The following is a 19,744-nucleotide window of genomic DNA, read 5'->3' on the forward strand; positions in this document are numbered from 1 at the left end:
GTGCTGAACTTTGCTAAGGTGACACCTCATATAAATTCAGTGGCAACCAGGGGAATCAGGGAGCAGGCTAGCCTTGCCTTGGTATGTATGAGGAGCATTGAGAACAACTCCCAGGAACTATATTTACACTGGCCACTAATTTTAAACCTCTCCCTGTCCTCCCCAGGAGGCCAGTTTGTTAGTGAATATGATAATGGTGACATGTCTGATACCCAAAATAGTGTGTCCATAGGACACTATGAACTGACAGTACACCCTTGGATTGTTTGACCGACAAATATCAGCCAGAGAAACTGAAGAATCACGTTGCCTCTAACAGTTTGTCACTTTTTCTAGTTTGATTTCATGGTCACTCACTAATGTTTAAATTAGTCATCATTCACAGTGCTTCACTATAGTCCAATTTAAACTAGTTAGCATTTGACAGTGATCAGGCTTGATTGACTTGACCAGCAATAAATCAATGGGAGCCTGCCATTGTCGGTTCCCACTGAACTGCCACTTCCACTGCACAAACCATTAATGTTGGCCATTTATTAGTTGGCTGTCGCAGTAAAGGATTTTCGTAGCATTTAGTTTCGCTTGCCTGACAATTTCTGATGGAAGTAGGCAAAAGAGGAGCATAAGAGAAACCCTTTAAACTTTATATTTGTTACAAGCTAAACATTAACAAAACTGCAAGAATAATTCCATCTTCTAAGGCTTATAAATATAAAACACAATGCAATACACAACTTTTGAAAGGTCTGTTGTTGAGAGATATTGAGAGATCAACAGTTTTTGTGACTTGACATGATAAGTTTGAAGCTGTTTCCTGGGCTGGAAATTTTCACTTGTATAAGTAAATAAATAAACAAATAAAAACTTAAAATATCTCTGAGCTTAATTAACATTAAGTATAGACTTTTTTACATGCTTAGAGGCAGTACAGTGATTCATACCATTCATTAATTTCACATTATTTCAGATTATTAAGTGATTTTCTAAAACCATGGAGAATGGAGCACTATGCCAACTGCCAGCAGACAGTACCTGTCATGGTAATGCCACAGCTTTGAACCTCGAAAGTCAGATGCCAATGAATTTGTATCAGTTCATAATTACCAGAAAAAGTATTAGCTACAAACTGACATTACCATTCTCAAAAACTATTGGTTGTGTGTGCTAATGAAAGTTTGTGTAAACAATGTTGCAGGAACTAAGTGGAAAATGCATCAACCTCACTGTATCTTCCACAACTGTACTTGTTCTGCCTCACACTAAAGGGAAAAACTTCACATCTGTTAACCAAAATCAAATACACATAACAATACAGTAGGATAAGAAGGAATCTGATTTTGATCTTTTTTAAGATCCTATCCGTGTTGAAAAGTTAGTTGCGCCCATTGAGTGGTTATTAGTTTGCATACACTAGCAGCTTTAAAGTAATTACTTAACTACAGCACAAATGCATTGCATTGCAATATTATGAGATAATAAGTGAAATGACATAAGAAACACAGAGACCATTTAGAGATCATGTTTGTGCTTTAAGGCAACTAATTTCATCCCCTCTGCCTAAATTTCAATGTTTCCAAGATACCATTAACCAATTTCTGAACATTAAAAAATTGAATATTATACATGAGAAGGCTATAGTGTAAAGTGTGGTGGTGGCAGCAGTTAGGATGTGGTACACACACCTTCATAAGTATACTATTATCAGTATTACAACTAATGCAAGTACATTTCTTTAGTACAACTCAATGATAAACAAATTAGATCACCAACTAAAGGAATATTGAATTGTCATCTGTCCCAGTCACAGCTCTCAATAGTTCCATTAATACACATTATATGTTTCATGAAAAATTTCTTACCTATAGCGAGATGAACAGTTAAAACCGCTTTGTTGACAGACAAGAGCCACACATGTAAGTCATGTACATTCCGTACACCATCAATGTTGTTAAGTGTCTGCATAATTGTTTCATAATTTAGATGCTTTGGAAAACCCTCCAAGAGAATACGCACTGTTTCCATGAATACTGACACAGTTGTTGTCAACACCAGAATGGAAAACACAAATGTACATAAGGGATCAGCTATCTTTGCCCCAGGCTGAAACAGAAAATGGTTATCATCTGCTAAATGATTATCAGCTGACAAGTGATATAAACAATTGCAAATAATAATAGTGGACATTTATGAAGCCAATTAAATCAGCAGGCTTCTGAAAAAAATTAACTCATACATCTATCCACATATTTTTAACTTATAGTTCAGCAGTTACAAACCAGAAATAAGATACACTAGCTTTCACAAAGAGTATTTCCTTCATCCACCAGAAGAAACAATGGTTTAAGAACATAAGCTTAATCAGGGATTCATTAGGAATGTCCCATAGGATTCTAATTCAACGAAAGAACAAGACAAGATGAGAAGAGAAGAAACTGATCATTGCATCATCATTTGCCTTCACATGTTCACTTTGGAAACACCAAACATGTCACAATGTTTTGTGTCAATAAGAAAGACTGAATATAATCTTATTCAGCATAGTCTTAGATTTCCCCCCGTTTTGCATACATGAAATTCATACGGACATACCTTTTCCCTCTTTCTTCTATTCCTCTCTTACCTTTCATTCTTTATGGTTTTCCCTTTCTCTGTTCATTTTTTTTTTTTTTTAAATTTAATGTGCTTTGAAAGTTCCAGCTTGAGTATTTTATGTTTCAACTCTATAAAAGTTGCTTAATTTTAATGGCATGCTGGCAATAACATAAAGGCGTGCAACCGTTTTACATTATTTATCTGAATTTGTTTTTTGATAAGTTCTATCTTGAGCAAACACAATTTTTTCTCCTTTCTAGATAAACATGTTTTGCTGAAGTTACAGCATCATCAATTGGTTTTTAATTTTCTTTCTTGTTAGCACAAGCTGTGATGTTCTATATTCTGAATTGTAGACTTTTTCTTTCACGTTTCCCCATTAATTTTCACAGTGAAAATGCACTTTTAAACTTGAGCTGTGTCACTGTTTACAAGCTACAGAAAAAAAAGAAAAATTGTGTTTCTCAACACGGAATAATCCACAAACAAATTTATTAGTAAGCCAACATGGGTACAGAGAGTGAGCTTCAACATCAAGATGAATAATAGTTATCTTTGTTTCTTTTTTGGATACTGTGTCAGATATGTATGTACGTTCCCTGAAATGTTATGTTACCCTATTGTGTGCTATCACATAACCCTGACAGAGTTCTAAGATGGGATCTTGGCCTCTGCTTTCTGTCTCCTCATCTCAGCTTTGTCTCTCAAAATATAACTTATTTTTCACAGACATAATCTATTTTTTGGCGAATTTTGTATCAACTAATAATTTTTCCTTACAAAGGTACCTTCAATTAACATGTCTGCAAGAATTAACCTATGCTTCTTACTGAAGTAGTTGAACTGTAAACTTAACAACAGAAACATTAGAGTGCCACTGTAGTTAACTTTTTTTCTTTTTTGCTGAAAATGATTTATTCTGCTTCACTTTTTGATTCATGAATAATTGATAAATTAGTGTCATAAAAGTGAGATTTCATTGTTTTTCAGATGCCATTAGTAATCAAGGGTGTAGATCTCAACCACTTTTGATTTGGAATAATGAAACAGATATAACAGTTTATAAATGGCACATGCTGACCTGTCTTATGCTAGAGAGACCGTTACCTTCTAAATAATACAGATTTCCTTTATTGTATCTGTATTTCAATTCTGCAGTTTAAAAAATTCCATTTCAGCCAATGAAGTGCCCAATAAAAAGTGTAAAATCTACTTCTTTGTCTTCTTCCTGGTCTTTATCCCATATCTTCATGGGGTGGGTTTGTTAATTTCTGGATTTTTCAATGTTACTGGTTGAAGGTGGCCCCTATGCCATTGCTGTCGCCATACTGATCATACTTCCAAACTCTATCATTAATGGTAAGTACATGCAATTTGGCAAGACACAACTCTTGTCATCTAAAGAGTTTTAATGATAACATACAGAGTAATTATTTGAGCCATTATCCACCTACTCACAAAACGAGGTTACTTCATATTTCCTTGTAGAGCATTCAAGGTCTTTTAATGCAAGATGAAATATTTTATGAAGTATGCAAACTGCACAATTGTAATTGTTCCAGACTGAAGCTAGAACATGTACGGTACCTAAACCATACGGGAGGTGGCAGGAGATGAAAAATAGTAATACTAAAAAGGAGGAGGAGGACAAGCAAGATTCGAAAAGCTGTCTTGTACTACAATTCAAACAGGTTACATCAGATTTCTGCTGGTATTACTAAAATGTATATACTGGAGAGAAAACAGTGAAGATGACACAACACAGCAAAATGCAAAGACATATGAAAATAAAATACATATTACATCAGAATGAAATATTCAGTTTTCATAAAATTATAAGAGGACAAAATGCCAGCCAGGAATTACCTTCAGAATGGGAAATTCAAAGCACTGCCCACAGACCAAAAAAGAAAGAAAGAAATTCTATTCTTGAATGAGTTTTTCACTCTGCCGCGGAGCGTGCGCTGATATGAAACTTCCTGGCAGATTAAAACTGTGTGCCCGACCGAGACTTGAACTCGGGACCTTTGCCTTTCGCGGGCAAGTGCTCTACCATCTGAGCTACCGAAGCACGACTCACGCCCGGTACTCACAGCTTTACTTCTGCCAGTATCTGTAAAGTTTGGAAGGTAGGAGACAAATAAATCTCCTCGGTCACTGCTCCCACGAATGAACTCAGAACACTTTCCTTATCACTGAGTGCCACTCAAGCCTTGAATGCCTTAATAAATTAATTACATTGCCACAGTTATGAATTTCTCAAGTCAAGCCTTGAAATGAGATCATGTCTATCAGATACCCTCCCCACAATACCCACTGTCACCTTCCACTGTTCTCCTAACCTCTGCAACATCCTTACAAACAGTATGAAAACCCCAGACTGCTATCCCTACCCCAAGGTTCCTAATCTTGCAATAACTCTCACTGTAAAATCTGCTCCATCCACCCAGCCACAACCATTTACTCCAGCCACATCACTCATACACATTGCAACATCAGAGCAGAGCAACATGTGAAGCCAAACACTTCCACTTTCCTCCTAGTTCTTAATTGCACTAATCATTTCAATTCTCATTTTTATTCCTCTCAATCCATCGTTACTTTTCATTCTGTCTTCCTATCACCTCTGGACTGAAGCTAATACAGCCCTTACCAATGCACAATATTTGACCTCCTACTTTCTCTGACATCTCCCCTTCATCTTAGTCCCCTCTTGTCCTTACAAGAGGTGGCAACATGTGACCTGTCCCTCCTTTTTAACCTCACTCATCATACCTCTGTTACCTCCACGAGAAAGGAACTTAGACTAGGATACTTTTTTGTATGTTGGTGTATGTCTAACAGCAGTACTTAATATTTTGCCTGTCTCCATGTACTTTTATAAATTTCTCAGGTGTATTTTCCTTTCCACAACATTAGTTTTCAGATTACTTATTGCAAAGACTGTACCACAATATGCTTGTGGGTCACAATAAAAGTAAAACTGTCCTCAACCTGAAGATTGGTTTTGAACACCACAGTGCTTCTCAAATGGATGTTACATGTTTTTTCTGTCTTACGGAGGGAATTACTCAGTCACTTACGGGGGCTTTTTTTTTTTTAAAAAAAAAAAAGGTGCTGACCAGCCGCCGTGTCATCCTCAGCCCACAGGCGTCACTGGATGAGGATATGGAGGGGCATGTGGTCAGCACACCGCTCTCCCGGCCGTATGTCAGTTTCCGAGACTGGAGCTGCTACTTCTCAATTAAGTAGCTCGTCAGTTTGCCTCACAAGGGCTGAGTGCACCCCGCTTGCCAACAGCGCTAGGCAGACTGGATGGTCACCCATCCAAGTGCTAGCCCAACCTGACAGCACTTAACTTCAGTGATCTGATGGGAACCGGTGTTACCACTGCAGCAAGGCCATTGGCCACTTATGGGGAAGCTACAGTTTAATGTGGACTTCAAAAAAATGCTACATCTTGATATTTTTCACATATACCAATCACTGATGGTAATGAAAGAAATGATAACTTAAAAAAATCTGTGGACTGACCAGGATTAAATCCTAACCATTGGATTTTTAGTATGACATCCACTCAGTCAAAGTGCCATATATGGACTACAAACACACAATTTTATTATTTGCAATAGAGGCATGTACTACTTTCTTTAACGGTGTCAGCCTAAAGAGGGGAAATATTTTTAAAATTGTGTATAACAGCTGAAAAAGATATGACTGGAGGTAATTAATAATTATTCGAAACACTCTTTTAAGTTGTTGTACGTATAATGCACATGGTATCATTTTTTTGAATATCAATGAAAAAACACGAAATGAATGAAATCATAGAAGTTTGTCAGTGTTTCACAGAATAAAACCAAACTTGTCACTAACAGAATTTACCAGTTCAGTTTCCCTGTATAATCAAAGAACACTATGAAAAAGCTCGATTAAGAAAGGTTACCATGTGGAAATCCTGCACTGACAAAGTAACTTGTGCAGACTAATACTACATATAGTGAACATAACATTTTAAAGAGGACAATGGGTGCACTTGTGCCAATGCTATTCTATACTAAAAAAAAAACTGAAATAAAGAGCAACTTGTTGCCATATGCATATTTAGTTACAAAGTTACACCCACAAGGCTCCAGTTTGTTCTGGAAGCTGGAAGAAAGTTTCACCAATTAAAACTTTCTTCATAGTACAAGGTAGTTTAAAGGATAGTCTCTTGGCTGTTTCCATATAGATTACCTTGAATTAACGTGGCTCATAGATGATCTGGTCTTGCACTTTATCTTCACCCCTTCGACCATTTGCTTCTCCATAGCCCACAGCAAGTATGTTAGGAGGTTGTAACAATAAGCAAGTGTTGCATATGGCTCAATTAAGATTAAGAGAGGACACAGTGACATATCTTGGGTTTCATGAGATATTTCAGGAGGCTCTTTCCTTCCAAGATTTATGGGCAGGGCTATCAGAGCATTATCAGAGGAAAAATATATTTAGATACCACTGGAAACAGCTGAACAGCATATCTCAAAGACAGCGAGAGCCATAGAAAATTTTGTAGGTAGGATTAGGAAACTGAATATCAACACTTAACTGACAATGATAGCACTCATAAAGCCCTACTACATGAAGCAAAACAAAGATAGCTACACACAGTCCTGTGGGGCTTGCTGCTGGAGTTTCATGAAAGGTGCAAACAAAATTTTCTAAATCAGTGAATAAAGTTGTGGTGACTGCAATGGCTGTGTCAAAAACAGAGGCAGTGGGTGGAACTAAAGAGAAAATGTTAATATTTAACACTGAAGTTAAGAGTAAATGACATCTCTGCTAAAGGGATAGTAGGAAGATGCAACCAATACAAACTAAAACTGGTGGGGAGAGAGAGGCAGTTATGTTGAATGTGTTTTTCACATCTATTTTAAGTACGGTTATGAGATTTTTGATTACATACAGTAATGTGACATAAGAGTGTTTGCAAAGCAAGAGTTCTCCAGAAATAAGGGATCAGTCACTGATGGTTGATTTAACTGTAACAGTATGATGTAAAACCAAAAGCCCCAAACATGATTTTTTCCTGTGTTTAGTACTGTGTGTAATTTTTTTCTATGTTTTTTCCATACAAGTCTTCTAATATTTAACGCTCTAATACAGCTGAATGTAAATACCCACTGGCACACACTGACACTGTTGCGTAGAACCACAGTAAGACAGCAGTACTAGGAATTTAAGTGTTGTATGAAACAGTGTCAACCACTGATTTTGTTGATCAATCTACATACTTTAAATAAGTGTGAAAACAGTATAAAATTGCAGCCCAGAACATCAGGTGTTCAAGTGTGTATACATAACAGCTAATGTAGTCTCTTTTACAAGCATCCATTTAATAGTTTCTCAGGAACCAGTCCCAAGGGAGAATTCGTCGATTAAATTCCCTGAAGAGGGAAGGAACATGTGATCTAATATTATATCACACTTTCCACATTTGTTACTGAACATTGCACACAGCTAACAATTTCAGTGGTGCACTGATCACTACAAGTATTATTGCAGCATTATGGCAAGCCATCAGGATGGGTGCCAAATCAGCATTGCAGCTACCAGTTCTGTATGAAGCCACTGCAAACAGCAGCAAAACAAACTACCACCAAGGCATTATTTATGAATTCCCAACCAGTAAACAGGGCATCAAACTATTCAGCCACTCAATCTGTCCAGTCACCATCTGGCTATAAGCAGTGTAGTGTAGACAGCCAGCTGCCATCACATGAGCTCTCAGCTGGAGCCTGACATAACACTGTGTAAGGTGCGTCCATCCCACAGCCACTTCCCCAGCTGGGTCCTCATGTTTCCTGCAATTTCCAAAGAGCCACACTCCACATGGTCTGGGGAATGATAACAGATAGCAGTTGCAGGATGTGGGTGCCTGTTTGAATCCAGCAATGTTCTACCCTGTTGTTAATATGAGAATTTGTGCAGTTGCTGGCATCTCACTGACTGGACCAAGACCACCACAACCATCGTTCAAATGAAATACGCCTGGATAGTGCGATGCCATCCTGATCAAGAAAAGATGGCTTTGCACCCCTCCAGTAGCAGTCTTACAAACCTCACTGCTACACATATAACACACAATTATGACACATTTCTTTACTTGTCACGGAAATGAAAATATCAAGTTTAAATTAAGTGGTTACAATACAGAAGAACGGTATACTATGCACACCTGACAAGAGCAATACATAAACATTTTGCTACTACTGCAATGTGGACACTTCTAAAATGTTATAGCATGTCCACATATTGTTGTTATTAAGTGGGTATACTGTTCCATTCCACTGTGTTTTAATACCTTCATGGAAACTCTACATTTGAAATTTGATGACAAATAAGGGAGGAACATATGACAACATAGCAACTTCTATTTTGAGCACTACAGCTCTGCAAGCTTTTTGCCAAATAATACCTTATTTATGGCTTGTAAATCTGATGACCATAATTATTCCTTACTGCACTCATGTTCAGGAAAAAATAGAACACCTCAAATGACTAGAGATAGGAGATCCATATTCACAGGACATGTACATTAGTATGTTCTGCAGAAATGATTAATATTTCACTCACCTCCATTCTGCATGTGTCCTGTTGCCTAGTAGGCACAGGGTCCACCACGGATCCTCACAACTTGTAATATGCATGATGACATTGATGTATATAAAACATGAATAGCGCCCTGTGGTATAGCCATTCATACTGCATTCACCTGGTTCCAAAGTTCATCCGTGGTGGTTGGCACTGGGTCACAGCACAGCATCCATTGTTTCACCATATTCCACACATTTTTGACTGGCAACAAGTCTGATGATTCGGCAAACCAGGGCAAATGGCTGACATCCTGTGACACCATGAAGGCACGTGTTCATGCAGTAACATGTGGTCATGCATTGTCATACTGAAAAATGGCACCTGGGGTACTGCGTAGAAACAGTATGGCTACTGGTCACAGGATGTCATTCACGTAGGGCACACCGGTCACAGTGCCCTGGACACATACCAACAGTGATTTGTGGTTGTACCCAATAGCACCCCACATCATAAGGCCATGAGTTGGCACTGTATGTCTTGCATCAATGCAATCCCTCCGATTCCGCTCCCCTTGTCTGTGACAAAACAAAATGCAGTCATCATTTTCAAATAAACAGAATCTGGATTCGTCCAACAACACTGTATGATGCCATTCTTGTCCCCAGTGGCGTGGTTCCATCCGCCGTTGCTGTCTAGCACATTTCTGAACATTTGTCAATGGTACGTGGAGAAGTGGAGGACACGCATGTAACCCATGCCATAATAAACGGCTGTGGGTGGTCACCCCTGATAGTGTATGCAGATCTGTCTTGCAATGCTATTCAGATGAGGTGTCGATCTTCTTGCAGGGGGGTCTGGGTGCTGTGACCTTACCCATTTCGTCATATTCTACGGCCTTCAGCGAACCATTCTGCACACACAAGTTGCACTGCTGAAACACTTCATTCCACATGAGCAGCAAGCTATTCAGCCACTTGCTGCTCATGTGGAAGATGGATGCATCATACTCTCTCATGTCAATAATTTGTTCTCTTTCAAACTCACTGATTTGATGGTACGGTTCGTGTATATGTCTGCTCAAGTCACACTGATTCATTACCTTTGGTTTATAGCGACAAAGAGAGCCACAGTCATATTTTACTGGTAGGTGGTGTTGCACTGTGATATCGAAGTTGACCTTGAACCCGCAGGTTGACATGGTTCAAATGTTAATCATTTCTGCAGAACATACTAATGTGCATGTCCTGTGAATATGAATGTCCTATCTCTAACCATTCAAGGTGTTCTGTTTTTCTTCCTGAACATGAGTATACATGGCACAACTTCTTCAGCAACCTGTGCCTCTGTTAGTCTTTAGATTTGTTAACTTTCAAACACTTTTGTACACAGATGCAGAATCTTACAGATACATTACCTTGACATATGCTAGAACAGGCACATCTCTGTATTTCTAAATAATTTTTATTTTGTTTTATCTATTCAAGCTGGGGTACTTCCCTTGTTACTTTTTTGTAACGAAATTATTGTTTTGCAAATCATATGCACAAAACATGGACACACAATTTTCAATCTTCAGACAAGATTTATACCTTAATAACTAAAAATAATAATTGGATCCATTGTAATGATCTGTTTATAAAGTTAAGGAGTCTAACTGTGCCATGTGAAAACATCCAGCAATCTATTATGAACATTACTATAAAACATGCACCAATTCTAACCATGATCTTGGAGCACAAGACAGCTTTATTTTCATTCAACAAGGAAAAAATAAATGATAAACTCAAAACAACATTTTCTACCAGGGAATATAACTGTGCAACAAGATTACTTGGGTAACTAAAACAAACATATTTAAGATGATAGTAAAAGAGTATCTTTACAAAATACATTCTACGTAAACAGAGTGATTATAATTAAAGTTACACTTTCAAAAAACTGTAAAGAAAGAACCACTGCCCCAGAACATCATCAAATTTGAACAGGATATTATCAAAGAAGGGTGAAACATTATGGGAAAAAAAATTACCACTAGATGGCAGTGCAAGTGGCAGAAAGATGTGAGGTACATGGCTGTTCCTCTATTTGCATCTGAGACATTTACCATGACTGTCTAAATGCAGGATCATGCACTGCCAGTAAAACTCTTTCACAAGAATGATGATTGTGTGCCAACAGCTTTGCAGAAGTTCTGGAAGCTTGAGGGAATGAAAAAAGGCATAGGTTCAATGTCTGCCAAGGGTTTGGAAAAAATTATTACAAAATTTGAAAAGACAGGTTCTTCTGAAGTGAAATGTAGCAGAGGGAAGAAAACTATTGAACCAATGCCAGTACATGACATATCCACAGAATAGCAGGAGGGGGCGAGCAGTGATGCACAAATATCGACTGCATGGGGAACTGCCCCAGCTTTGAACACATGTGTGAGCTCTGTGCATAAAATTCTACAGAACATCCTGGATTGTTATCCGCACAAAATTATCCATGTTCAGGAGTTACTTCATACTGACCTGCCAGTAAGATTAGTGTTTGCTCCAGAATATCTTGCTCTCATGAAAGTGGACAATGAATGGCTATGTAACATTCTGTGAACAGGCAAAACCCATTTCAATCTACAAGGGCATGTCAATACACAGAACTGCAGGATATGGGCAACATGAAATCCTCTTGCACATCAATTGTTACTGCTTCATTTTGCAAAGGTAACTGTGTGCTGCAGGTTGATGGAATCATTTATCATAGGGCAGAGAGACTTCCATGCACCACCATCATTCCAATCCTTCAACAGTATGGATGTATGGATAGGATCACTTTTTTGCAAGATGGCGCTCCTCCACACATTGCACAGGCAGTGAAGTAGCTGCTACAGAGACATTTTGGGAATGATAGAATTATCGGCCAGCCAGCCTGGCCATCCAGATCATCTGATCTTAATCCGTGTGACTTCTGGCTGTTGGGTTATCTGAAAGATGCTGTGTTCAGTGCTCTGATTCCAAAAGCAGCTGAACTGAAGGTACACATTGTGCAACATATTCTGAGCGAGACCCCCTGTGACACTCTAATCTGTTATGGGACATGTTGTTTCCTGATTTCAATTTGTGACAGAAAACTGTGGACACCATACTGAACAGGTCTTGCACCAGTCTGATGACAATTAGAAACTGATTTCATTGTTGATTTCCATGCAGTTTATAGCCTCGGAACAATTAAAAACTTATGTCATTGTTGCTTCTGTGTGTTTTTGACCTCGGGGCAATTAAAAACTGGTTTTTCCCATCTGATGTGGTATGACCTTGGCATGGTGGGCAGGCTTACCTAACAGTGCCACAACTGTTGAATGCCAAACTTGTGCAGCTCACATCTTGGCCATCTTATTGTGATCCATCTGTCATTTGTAGCCAAATCCATTCATGTTATGATGCTTACAGTGGCATCTAGTGTGAAAATTTTTGTCAATATCTTTTTTTCCCCTTCTTACAGCAATTTTGAAAGTGGAACTTTACTTATAATCACTCTGTATTAAAGTTATCTAGATAACATACAATAGAGGTTGGTAAAAAAAATAACATAAATAAAATATTAATCACCTTTGTCATTCTAAACTATATCTTCACAGCAAAACACATCATATAAAAAACTATATTACTTGTGATGTTTAATAATGATCTTCTTTCATCTTTCTGAAATGAACATTTCATTCATTGTGGAGGGATGGTGGCCCAATCAACCAGATAGAAAATTACGAAAGCTCGAAGGTCATAACCAAAAAAGCACGAGTATTGAGTACTGTCAGGACCATGAGATTAGCAGAGAGAGAGAGAGAGAGAGAGAGAGAGAGAGAGAGAGAGAGAGAGAGAGAATGTGGGGGCACTGAGTAATTAGTGATCACGTGTGACTGAATAATGAAAAACTAATTTTGACACTCTCAGATAATTTGTTTGTAGCTACGTAAATGCAAAAAAAAGCCGACCTGTAAGCAATTAAAAGCCTGTAAGTATGAATTAACTAGTTTTTCATTATGTTTTCTCTTTATGTTAAGCTGATATATTATTACTGCAAAAATAATTCGCGGGTAAGTACACAATTACTATTTATACTTTTTACACTCTTGCAGACTGCATTGTTTTCTTTTTCTCTCACCTGCTGAGAAAGTGCATCTGCTATTTTGTTTTTCCTGTTACTCATCAAAATTCTTCCGCAACACCAATATCCAATTAAATATGTAGGAAGTTTCATAATACGCACATTTCTCTTGGCAGTATACTTGAATGGGGTTTATTTTATGGTGACTGAACCACATATCTGCAACTACTTGCTGGTTCCTGGAGGAGATTTATGTTAGCTGGTATTATTTCATTTCTCTTTGACAAATGATATTTTTTGATTCCTGCATATTAATCAATATGGCAAGTTCTAATTACTGTAGATTATAGCATATAACTTATTTCACATATACTACACAAGTCATTTCAGACTGGAAGACCCCCCAGTTATTGAACAATCTGTTAAAACCAGCCATGGTAAAACCGTTAAGCAGATGTGGTAAAATTTGTAATTGAATCCTACCACTCACCACACAGATCGTGGATGCATAGTTCTCGCTGGTTCATAAACAAGCTTTTATTTTTTCATGTCAGCTAGTCATGTCACCCTGCCTGGACTCTGTGGTAAGTGGCAGCTTCCAGTTTATATCACAAAGTGGTCTGGAAGAACAGACATTGTAGTAAGATTATTTGAAAACACCTTGAAACAGCAGGGAACGTTTTATCCATACCTATGAGAACTGGACATTTTTATGTGAAAGAAGTCAGTAAGTTGAAAGAGTGAGAAAACATTCTAGTTCTTGATACGGGTAAATATCACCGAATTTCAGTAAATCAAGTTCATAATAGTTGGATTATCGCCATAAGAATACATGCATTAATGGTTGTGAAGAAATGTATCCATACATTGGCTTCAGAAATACAGACAATCTAATGTTCTCATGTGTTAGTTACCATTACAGTTGTAGCTATAAACATAAGAAAATGTATCTGCAATATTGCTTTCAATCAAAGGAAACAAAATTAAATCACTGATTTCAAGAAATTTCAAAATTCTGTGTAGCTCTCCCCACCTCCCCTTCATCATTCTATTGCATATGTTGCACTTCATCTTAAATGTTAATGAAATCTTTCTTCTCAGTCATTGTTTGTATTACATCAAGAGTTTCTCATTATTGTCATAAAGCATATACCAGTGGCACAGCTAGCAGTCTCAACAGTATAAGCATTGAGTACAGAAGAGCCTAAAACAGCTTTTATCTCATCTTGCACATTTAATATTTGTATTATGCAGGACAAGATACACCATGTGGCATGTAAGTCACAAGGTATTAGCACCATTTGCCCCCTACCTAGTCCACAAATCAATTAGATGGTGAGTATGAACGAATTATAATGACTGCCAGTAAATGAGCCTGTACTATTTCAATCATTACATGACAGGTTCGTGGACCATATGCCGGGGTAGTAATATGTTCATGGATGGCACGGTCTCTGGAAACTACATATTGCACACTATTGGCTATTAAAATTGCAACATCAGAAAGGATAGAAAATAATGAAATTTTTTTACTGTGCATACACAGTATAGTACGAAAAATACATGATTATACACTGACTGACAAAAAAAGTGAAGCACCCAAAAGACATGGTCGGACATCAATGTAACTCTGTACAACTACATACCCTTGGTGGCTATGTAAATGATTAGAGTCAGTGACGGGTAGAACTGCCACCAGTTCGTTAGTTTATTCAGTTTAATTGTTGTTACCAGGCCTGGTAGGGTATATAAGGGGAATGAACAGCATCAGATGTTGACTGATCACTGTGAAGGACACAGAGGTGTCTTGTACTTGTTTGTGACAGTGTTATCAGCACCTAACAGAGTTTGAAAGGGGCCTCATTGTGAGTCTCCTTTTGGCTGGCTGATCGAATCAAGCAAGATCAAGATTTGATGGGTATTCAGATGTGACAGTGACTCGATGTTGGACTGCATGGGAACATGAGGGAGCCATACTCGTCAAAAAGTTCTGGTCAATCACATCTGACCACCACAAGGAAGATGTGCAACAAGCACATTATAGCCCTTCACGTCTGCACCTGCAATCCGAGAGCAAATAATGGACTTCCAGCAACATTCTGTCATTCCACATCATTGGTTAGAGAGTAGCAGTGACCAGATTAGGGAATTATTGTCCTATGCACAGGCTGCCGTTAACACCACAACAAAATGGCTGTGTTTGGGATGGTCCCATGACTGGGAAGCATGGCCTACTGATGAACTGCATCAAATTGTGTTCAGCAAAGAATCATGGTTCTGCACTACCTCGTATGACCACTGTCGGTGAGTATGCTGGTGACCTGAGGAGAGGTCTCATTCTTCCAATGTTTTGGAGAAGCACAATGGTGGTGTGGTGTAGGGAGCTATAGGGCATGACTTCAGGTCATGGCTGACAGCGACTGAGGGAACTCTGATAGCACAACAGTACAGCATGGGCATCCTGAGCCCTCATGTGTTGCTCACATGTAACACTATTGCAGTACCATTTTTCAAAAGGATAATGCTTGTAAACATATGACATGTCTCTTTGTCAAATGTTTGAGTGATGTTGAGGTACTCCTGTGGCCAGTACGAACCTGAGATCATCTCTGGTAGAACATGTGTGGCATCAGCTTGGATGCACGCTCTGCCCCATACCAGTGCCCCAGATATCAAGGACCAGTTACAACAGCTGCAGGCCAGCTTGCCTCAGGGAAGGATACAATGGCTTTATCAGGGTGTATATGCAGATGAGGAAAATAAATTCCTGGATTTTTCCAGATTTCCCAGTTAAAAATACACTTTTTTCCGGGTGAAAATACACTTTTCCCATGTTAGGCGATGGTATACTTTTCCTCTGAACTGTAAAACTTATCAATCCATTGAATCGTTATGGTCTTATAAATGGGGGAAAAAACACGTTTTGAAAAGATCTGTTATGTGCAGCAACATGTACGCTGCACATTTTCATATTATGAAAGTATAAAGTCTAATTCCACCACACACCACATGTTACTTTCCGAAGCATTGACATCGAGATTGCCGTTCACTTTTGTAAGCCAGTCATAGCTCATGTCACTCGATCTCGCCAGCTGATAATGGCGGATATTCAGAGCATAGGACACGTGATGTAATCAGCCAATAGCAACATCACTATTAAGTAGCGAGACCACACAAATAGGAAACGTTAATGGTTTAAATTAATATAAATAGTGTTGCTACAAGAAAAGCAAAGCTTTCGCACGTAATATTGGTCTCTAAGATTATTCGGCTGCAAATTTAAGCTTTCATCTATAATGTTGATCTGTTTTGAACATTACACTTTAAGATACATCACACAAATGTGCCAGTAAAATGTTTAATAACAACATTAATGTCTGATCAACTAGGCTAGAAATTCTTCAAATGATTATCCTCACAGAGTTGATTTTTAAATGAGAGTCAAATGCTCTGTGATTTAAGAAATTCATTATACATTCTCACACACAGTTCATCTTGTGTAAAAGGAAATTTACTTTGAAAGTAATGCTTTTCGAACCACCATTCCCAATATTTCCCAGTGACCTGTTAGAAATAAGTTCGTTTCATCAGTTGCCAGAGAGTGCCAGGTAACAGGCGTCATTGCACTTGCACAGCTACGATGAAGCAGGTAGCCCATATGATCGTACATGTAAAACATTAAAGGATCTTATATTACGCCATAAAAGAAACAAGACATCAGAGGATACTCCAAGAGCATCGGAATTTTGTGAACCATACTAAAATGCATAATTTGGCTTAAATTGCACATTCGGATGTAAATTTTCTTGGAGTACCAGTACTATATTATCTCGTGTTTGGTTCTTTATTATGGCATAATGCCATACGTGCTAGAAGATGAAAACGTGCACTTGAAATGCAACGAACAGTTGAAAGCAGCCAGTAGTATGGAATTAAACACTTCATTTCAAATAAACGGATTGTCTCAGCGGAAAAAGAGTAATAAAAGCCAAATTTCTTTAGCAAATCAGCAAAAATAACTTCATTGTTCTGCAAGGCAACTAATGGTTGACAGTTAGAAAGGTGGAAATAAAATCAAATCTGAATCTAATAACTTATTTTAGCCTTCCGTAATTATGTGAATGTATTTTAATTCACGATAGCTCCCGGCCACAGAAATTTGTTCTGTTTTCATTTGATGTGACAGCAATAAATGAAGAGGAAACAGCAAAGTCACTAAACGTAAACACGGGTCACGTGGAGGCTACCCTCCTCCCCACTACAACTCAAGAGAGTCCTCTGTCACGGATCTATGATATTTCTGAAGCGGGGCAATACTAGATAGTGGCGCCATCCCTCACCCCCATTCCTCCAGCATTTGAGGTAGGACGCTGAAAATTAAATCACCTTTTCAAAAAATGTTCGTTTTATCGCGCATATCTTTCTGCAGAGTCTGATACATAAAACATGTGTCTTTGAGGAAATGTGTGCCAAAGTGCAGTGTCACACCACTTCACACAGCATTCTTTCATCGCACTTCACTGTATTTTGCTCTGTTGAATTCACATGTGTATATTTTGTAACAGATGCCATCAAACTATATTCAGGACAGTGGAAATTAAAATGTCCTGTGGTGCCTAACCTGCTCCATCAGCCGGTTTCACATCCTGCACTTTTTTTTTTTTAAAACCCTTGCAATTAATACTGGATGGGATTATTTGTAACCAGGACAGAACAAGAGCTCTTCAGAAAATTTGCACTCTTTATTGCCTATTAGCTAACAACTTGTAGTTTTGTGTGACATAAAAGTAAATATAGGATACATAAAACCAGTAAAGACAAGAGACAAGTAAGACACAGTACACATTTCTCCAATCCTTAAGTCCTAGGATTTTTTTCTCTCTCTAATCGTGCTACAGCTTTACATGGCATGTTTTCCTTTCTGCGAAAGAATTTATTACCTCATCGAAGTTTGTCAAACCTTTTGGCATATGAAAAAACGAAATGTCGTCGTCTAATACTGAAAAAGCTGTTAATACAAATAGTACCCAAGACTGGTGTTGTTTCTGGAGCTGATTACATGTATTTTGTCAATGTCTGCTAGATAAAACAAAATAGGCCTGTCTAATATTGCAGCAATTGTAATACACCCCACATAAACGAGACTGTTTTGGAGCAAATGGTCATTTTTACGACACGACAGAATATAATTCACGAAGAACCACTATCAAACGTCCAATAGGCCTACTACAAGCAAAAAGCTTTATGTTAGGAAATAGTTTCACATTTCATTCATGCGCTCCAGCTTCTCATCTTCTCCTTCCTCATTCTAACAATCAATCTTTTCATCAGTAATTCTGTAGCTATTCCTACCTGTGTCAAAACTTATTCTCCGGTTAATTTCACTAACCCTGCTACAATCACCGATTTAGTTATCCTGCATTTATTCTCTGGTTAGGCGTTATTATGTGTTCGCACAACACTTTTTCCGTGCTACTCCCAGAATAGAACTTAAGGCCTGCTGGCCGGGGACTGTACAACTGGCCCTTACTAGTGTAGCGGTCTGGCCAAAAACTTTCTATCAAAATTTCATTTTCTTGGATACACCAAGAAGATAACAAGTAATCTTTCTTACCTGTTATTCCTGTTAATCATTTATTTCCACTCTGGTAGTCTGAATCTTTGGCTTTCACTAGTAATTATAACAACGCCGATCATTTGCAAACCCAGTCAACCACACAAACAATGGCATTCACCCGTTCAGCTTCATTCCGCTCAGCTCGTATGGCCCCGTCCCCTTTTGTCTGCAAGGAAGTTTATTTCTAGATTCAACAGGGATTCCCCTGGCAGCAACATCACGTACACTATGCACGCATTCAAAAATCAGCTTACGATTCATTCAGAAATCAACTCAGAATGCATTCAAAAATTTCAAAAACCAACAGGGATGTGTTTCAAAATCATGTGGATAATTGATAGAGACCAACATGCGCTGGATGCTAGTCACTTCGTGAAACAAGGTTTCCCCCCCCCCCCCCCCCCTCTCCACACCCTGAAATTGCAGCCCAGGGCAGACACCCTGGTTTGTCCCTCCCCTCTTCTGTCCCCTAGATCTGGGCCTGTTGTGCAAGAATGAATTTGGCAGCTTGGGCGCGCCAGTAAAATTTTTCCATGTAGCATCTGGCTGCTTGATGCTACTGCTTATATAGCTAACAACCACACTTCCATAGCCAGAAGCGGGAGAAGGTACTACTCATACGTGACTTAACTGTGCATGCTCATGAGCCTGCTCACGCCTGCTCACAACTGCTCAAAGGAATCAAATGTAAACAGTTGTGACGTCACTCTCATCAGTGGTACTTTCTTGTTCTGAAGCATTGCATAGTCTTCCTAAAGCCTTTGACACATTTTGCTGTTGTCAGATGCTTGTATGAGCACTGTGTTTTGTTGTTGTATATGGAGCATTTCATTTGTAACTTAAGTTTTATTTTCTTTTTTTTCCTCTCATTCATGT

The 19,744-nt window shown here is 38.4% G+C and overlaps 1 protein-coding gene and 1 pseudogene across 1 annotated transcript in view; both read right to left on the reverse strand.

Moving 5' to 3' along the window:
* The window catches only part of LOC124721919 (zinc transporter 2-like), an 88,948-nt gene that overhangs the window by 10,179 nt on the left and 59,025 nt on the right, over nucleotides 1-19,744 (reverse strand). The window contains exon 6 of the mRNA XM_047247071.1: nucleotides 1,860-2,100. Coding sequence (XP_047103027.1) covers nucleotides 1,860-2,100 — 241 coding nt within the window. The remainder of the gene's footprint in view (nucleotides 1-1,859; nucleotides 2,101-19,744) is intronic.
* Nucleotides 5,884-6,001, reverse strand: LOC124723262 (annotated as a pseudogene).

This window comes from Schistocerca piceifrons, chromosome X (genome assembly GCF_021461385.2).
Source record: "Schistocerca piceifrons isolate TAMUIC-IGC-003096 chromosome X, iqSchPice1.1, whole genome shotgun sequence".
Taxonomy (NCBI): Eukaryota; Metazoa; Arthropoda; class Insecta; order Orthoptera; family Acrididae; genus Schistocerca; species Schistocerca piceifrons.